The sequence below is a fragment of the Musca autumnalis genome, unplaced genomic scaffold, assembly GCF_047663935.1.
Source record: "Musca autumnalis isolate F117 unplaced genomic scaffold, ASM4766393v1 scaffold_4, whole genome shotgun sequence".
Classification (NCBI taxonomy): Eukaryota; Metazoa; Arthropoda; class Insecta; order Diptera; family Muscidae; genus Musca; species Musca autumnalis.
Genome location: NW_027411977.1, coordinates 115,429,121 through 115,434,892, shown reverse-complemented (window position 1 = coordinate 115,434,892; position 5,772 = coordinate 115,429,121). Strand labels below are relative to the sequence as shown.

General features: G+C 34.9%; 1 protein-coding gene across 1 annotated transcript; it reads right to left on the bottom strand.

The window, feature by feature from the left end:
* Positions 1-4,245: 4,245 nt before the first annotated feature.
* On the bottom strand, positions 4,246-4,822 carry LOC141400743 (insulin-like peptide 5). The gene is made up of 2 exons (XM_073980198.1): positions 4,593-4,822; positions 4,246-4,528 (listed from the first exon to the last, which is right to left on the bottom strand). Exons 1-2 carry the CDS (start codon positions 4,750-4,752, stop codon positions 4,320-4,322), a joined length of 369 nt encoding a protein of 122 aa, XP_073836299.1. The 5' UTR covers positions 4,753-4,822; the 3' UTR covers positions 4,246-4,319.
* Positions 4,823-5,772: the final 950 nt, after the last annotated feature.

Below are 5,772 nucleotides of genomic sequence, written 5' to 3'. Positions count from 1 at the left end.
GCAATCTAGCATAAACCGCTGAAACATTACCCATTGACGAATTAGTCGCTTGGGAGATACCACTATCATTACCAGCAGCTGCAGGATCGTTTTCCTCCGACATCACAATAAGTGAGGTTAAAAAACGTGCTAAAAAAATTTGCGAAGATGCTGCAAAAAATTATGTGACACACGCCGGCCGGCAAATGTTTCCTTTTACACCACAGGTCGTATTCGGGGTCACCACTTTGGAAGATTAATTTCTTATATCTTCCATAAAATGAAAAAAAACCATGTGATGACAAAGAATATGCTTTTTGTTTAATATTTATTTGAATTTATTAAAATAGCTTTAGAAACACTTAGCTGACTCGAAAGGAAAAGATAATACAATGGCGCAGTTAGTGTCGTTCAAAATAGGTTACAATACTTGAAAATCGAATACTTGCCATACAAATGTAACTGGTATGCATACAATAGGGTTGCCACATATATCTGGAAGGAATAATAATAATATATGGAAATGTGGACCAAATCAATGGTTCACTTCGTCATTTATAGTTCACATAATTTTTCGAAAAAAAAAATTTACATTACTCGTATAGCCTATATTCGAATTTAAACTAAGTTTGGGCAAAATATTACGAAGTATAAAAGTTGGTTCGAATCGGTAGATCAGTTAGAGAGTTATCGTGCGTACCAGCCAGCTAGACAGTAAGAGAGGCAGATGAACGGACAGGGCTAAATCGACTTCAAATTTTCTGAAACTAATTTCGCCCAAACATACTCGTACTTGGGGCCTAAAACCTTTATTTCGATGAGGCACATCTTTGGTCGTATGTATCCCCTTTACCCAAAATCCTGAGGTATAAAATGGGAGGCGAGGCGACCCCATGCTGCAATATTTGTATAAAAAATTCAATTGGACAATGGAACTGAAAATTTCTCTGTCATGATAGAAACAATTTGTATCATGGGAGGAAATTGTGGTTATCTACACAAAAGCCATTATATATTAGGCAGTAGGTCCATTATCTAGCTGACACGTTATTGCAATTTGCATCAGGGGGAAGGGTCAGTACTTATTTTTCCATATGTAGGCTACTTTGCCGGTATATCCCCTCCAGGAATTAAAATGTGGACCAAAAATAAAATTTGTATATTTTTCATACAAAAGTAATGTTCTATTTCACCCGTTAAGATCGTCTTATGTGACTCACGGGGAAGGAATGTGTCTTTCAGGAACAAAGATATAAATTGTATATTAAAAATTTTCACAATTTTCACACAAAAGTTGTGGTCTCTAAATATTATTTGATCGCCATTTCAAATTGCAAGCTTCTTCTTTGTCATATACTCTTACCTTATTTAAAATTTCGCGTTAATCGGACTATTGCGACCCACAGAGCCGCTACAAAATCGGATAAAAATTATGTTTTTGGTCCTTTTCACCCGCTTAATATTTCCCGATCATCACCAATTTAAATAGCGTTCTATTCTGATGTGAAACAGATCTCCATACCAAATTTCGTGACGATCGGTCCATAATTGCGGCTTGGAGTTTGATTACAATTTATAATGGACAGACGGACACACAGACGGACGGGCGGACACACATCTCAAAATCGCTTTATCTCGCCAAGATATGAAGATTGGTATATCACATTGGGGGTGACGAATATTTCGCGGTGTTGCATGAATATTTACCAAAACAAACTTATAATACCGTTTCCACATAGGGGTGCAGGGTATAAAAACTTTAAAATAGCTTTACGTAACGTGCACATCATTTTTAACTTTCACAATTTTTGGTCAAGTTGGGCCCCCGAAACGAAATCCTGTGTAAGTCCCTGATCCTATGTGTAGTATAAACTTTTATACCAAATTATGAAGCTATATCTCGAGCTGTATCTTGATTTCAACAAGCGGACGGACGGACGACTTATAATTTTATGCTGATCAAGAATATATAAACATATACAATTGATTATCCACGGTTTAAAACTTTGCCCTAGGGTTTTGGTAAGTCGAGCGCCATATACACTGTACGTGTGGATATCAGGGTGTGGATGTCTCACCTTTACATACGTGGAGGCGAATCTTTTCACCAAAGATTCCGTGGGCGATTAACATATTCCAGCCTTGATCCCATACCTGTGCGAGATATATGAGGTCTGATCATTTATTAACAGTTATAACCTGATCAAAATTGCTGTATGTATTTATTCATCAGCAACTATCTTGTCCCTTTGGAAGTAATCTCCCTCAGATATTATACACTTACGAGTATGCCATCATTTTTCCAATCCTCGAAATACTTCTGAAACGCGTTTTTAGAATAGCCAACAGCTCTGTTTCGATTTTACGTTTATTCCCTCAATCGTAGCAAATCCTTTCCTTCAATTCCCACTGCGCTATCCATCCATCTACTTTGTACGAAGTAATGCAGATGGTCCAAGAAAAGCTTTCAAATTTGGCTCATGGAAACGAAGCTTGCGCACTTTACGAGGAAGAAATAAACTCTCGTTTTTCCTTCTCCTGCTTAAAATCACCCTAAGCTAAGGTCAGAAGTACACCACAGGAGGAGTTAAATGCTATCCTAAACCTCCTTCCATTTAGTTTCATGACCCCAGGAGTGCACTAAGGCTGAATGAGATTCAGGTAAGACGTCCTACAAATGTCAAGTTTCAAAAATAGTGACTACATCGCGCCAGTACTAAACTTCAACAGCTCAATCATATAAAAGAAGTTACGTTGAAAGCTAGTGCCCAGAGGTGTGGGGTATGACATGGTTGGCCCGTCCGACTATTGTTCTCTTGTTAGGTCGGTTTTTGATTTTATGGCCTCATTTAAACCGGGAAAACGAGACTTTTTCCAGTGATCGGGTCTTTATCTCTGAAAATAACTAAGAATTTCGCTTTGCGGTCTTCAGCAATATGTCAAACGGACGACTTAGGATAACTGCACTTAGCGCATCAAAATCGTTAAGAAATAGAAAAGTTTACAAAACTTCTACCAAAGTTGCGATCTGAATTTATATAATCAGTTAAGAAAACATGAATATAATAATTCACAACACTCCACTCGAGAGAGTGTCGAGTTTCAAATACCTCGGGTTCTCAATAAATGATCAGTGGGATAACCCCAAAGAAATTAAATGCCGGATAGAAATGGCAAGAGACGCCTTTCACAAATATAGAAAAGTTTTGACAAGTTTCATAAGAGCCTACATATGGTCAGATGTCAAGCGATTAGAAGCATTCGAAATGTGGATATATCATAGAATTCTTAAAATCCCATGGATAGCTCACGTGTCAAATGACGAGGTTCTACCTAGATTAAACAAGACAAGAGAACTCTTCAATCATATAAAAAGGAGAACAATTGCATATCTTGGGCATATAATGCGAAACTCAAAATACCGCATTCTACCATCACTTCTACAAGCCAGGATAGAAGGAAACCGTAGCAGAGGAAAACAAGAGATGTCCTGGCTCCAAAATATTCAACAATGGACAGAATTCCGAAATGCAGAAAATTTAATAAGTGTCACAAGAAATAGAGAATTATTTTCTTATTTTGCCAATGATAAATAAAATATTATACATAAAATGTAATATGGTCGCTAACATTCGAATATCGAATATGCAATAAAGAAGAAATCAATTTTCTTTCTGTTACGAAAGTACCAATGTCTACAATTTTAGGTGGAGAAGTTTTTTTTACCGCTGGGACTCCATATAATTAAGTTTAGCTAAATCGGTAAGCTAAAAACTTGCAAATACCTAAAATCGGGCGGTACCGTTATATGGGGGCTATACCACAAAGTGGAAGTATGTTTAGTAGCTAGGAGACATCAATCCCAAATAAAATCCAATTTTTCCCGAACATGTAAATAAAAACTAACAATCTGTGGGGAAATTTTTGTTGAACAAGTTTTATGATCACTTTCAGCCTCAAATGTCAATTATCAGGTAGTTCTGTTAAAAATTTAACTAATATTTTCAAAATTCCTAAAATCAAGAGGTACCGTAATCTAAAGCGGGAAGGTCATGAATTGGATGGGAGTATTCTGTACTTAACGTCTAAGTAAGTAATAAAGTCCACTTGCTTAAAACTTGAAAGATGTTAGAAATAATCGCAATGTCGAAGTTGATATAGTTATAATACACGACATTACATGAATGAATCACAGAATTAACTATAAAAAATAAAGAATTAACTCGAATAACTTCTCTAAAGTTTTTTTATTTAAGGTACGTGGATTTTAGTTACAATATTTGTCAATAATTCCTGTAGATAAACCCTCTATATCAACTCATTATACGAATTCTAATATTTTATAAACAGTATCCAGCAAGTTCATTGAAGGTGCATCCTTTGCGACAGCATTCATCATAAACTCCATGCAATTGCCGTTGTCTACGAATTTTTGCTAATTCATTCATTCCTTCACTGTACAGAACATCATTTAGAAGGGAATTCGATAGTGCATGTGGTTCATTGTCGATATCAGTTAAACCATATAAATCTGAGATTTGGGGATACACTGTTAAAAAATTATACATTTAAATTTAAATATTTTTTTTAAATTTACCTATCTATGTACTTACTTGGCTCAACGATTGACTTCTTACTTATCTGCATACTATTGAAACCATTAACACACACTGCTTCGAGAATTCGCATCAAATTTGGGCCACAAAAACGCGTCGCAGCTGAGTGAGTTTCATAACAAAAGGCAATGAATACAAGAATTGCTAACAATTTCATCTTAAGTGAAATTCTAAATTGTCAATGGTTGTTTTATGACACTCAAAAGGCTAATGTGGTTCTGAGCATTTTTTCGAAAGAATATTTATAGTAAACTGACGTAAAATTCAAATCGACAATTTCTACAGAACATGTAAATTTATTCATTATGCAAATTTAATATCTCACGTGTAATTATGACATAATAATTGACGTAATATATTTATCCTAATGTAGTCTATTTATACTAACACATACTTACATACATAAAAAATACAAAATTTCTTAGAAGTTTCATACATACATATGTACAGCTGTGTTCAAAATAGTAGGAGTGCCAACACACAAAATGGGATAGTCCAAAAAAAACATGGTAAAACTTCTAACTTTTCCCAATTCTGTATTATTTAACATTGTTGGCATCCCAACTGTTAATTCATTAGCAGAAATGTGGCAATTGGTTTTAAATTATTTACTGTTTACACCAACATTATAAATCGCCTTCAAATTTTTTGTTCAAAAAAATAGGAGTGTGGAAGAAAAAGGACAATAAAAATATTTTTATTTGATTTTACAACCAAAGCTGTAAATATTTTAGTTAATAGTGGTAAATTCAATAGATTTGAAGTTTGTTTGAAGACAAAAGTTCTTTGGTGGTAGCCAAAAACAGGATATTGTCCTTGTGGCGATTTTCCCATAAATTGAGCAATTATTGGGCAATTCAATGTATTTTATAGACAAAACCTTTTGTGATTGGAGGCTGTCACATCGAACAATATATAATGATTATTATCCCATTAATTTGTGTATTTTGAGGCCCGGTTAAGTCAATTTCCATTCGCCCTTTATGTAAGGATCGGCCAAAAAAGCCTATCTATAATGCATTTATTTCTCGATCAAAGAATGTTTTGAGGCCTTCAGCATCTTATCTCCACCCAGAACAATTCGTTTCTTCATATTTGAAAAATGGGATGATTGGCAGATATGATACCTTTTTTACACGCTTCCTTAAAAAGCAAACTTTAAAGAAATACTTTTGAA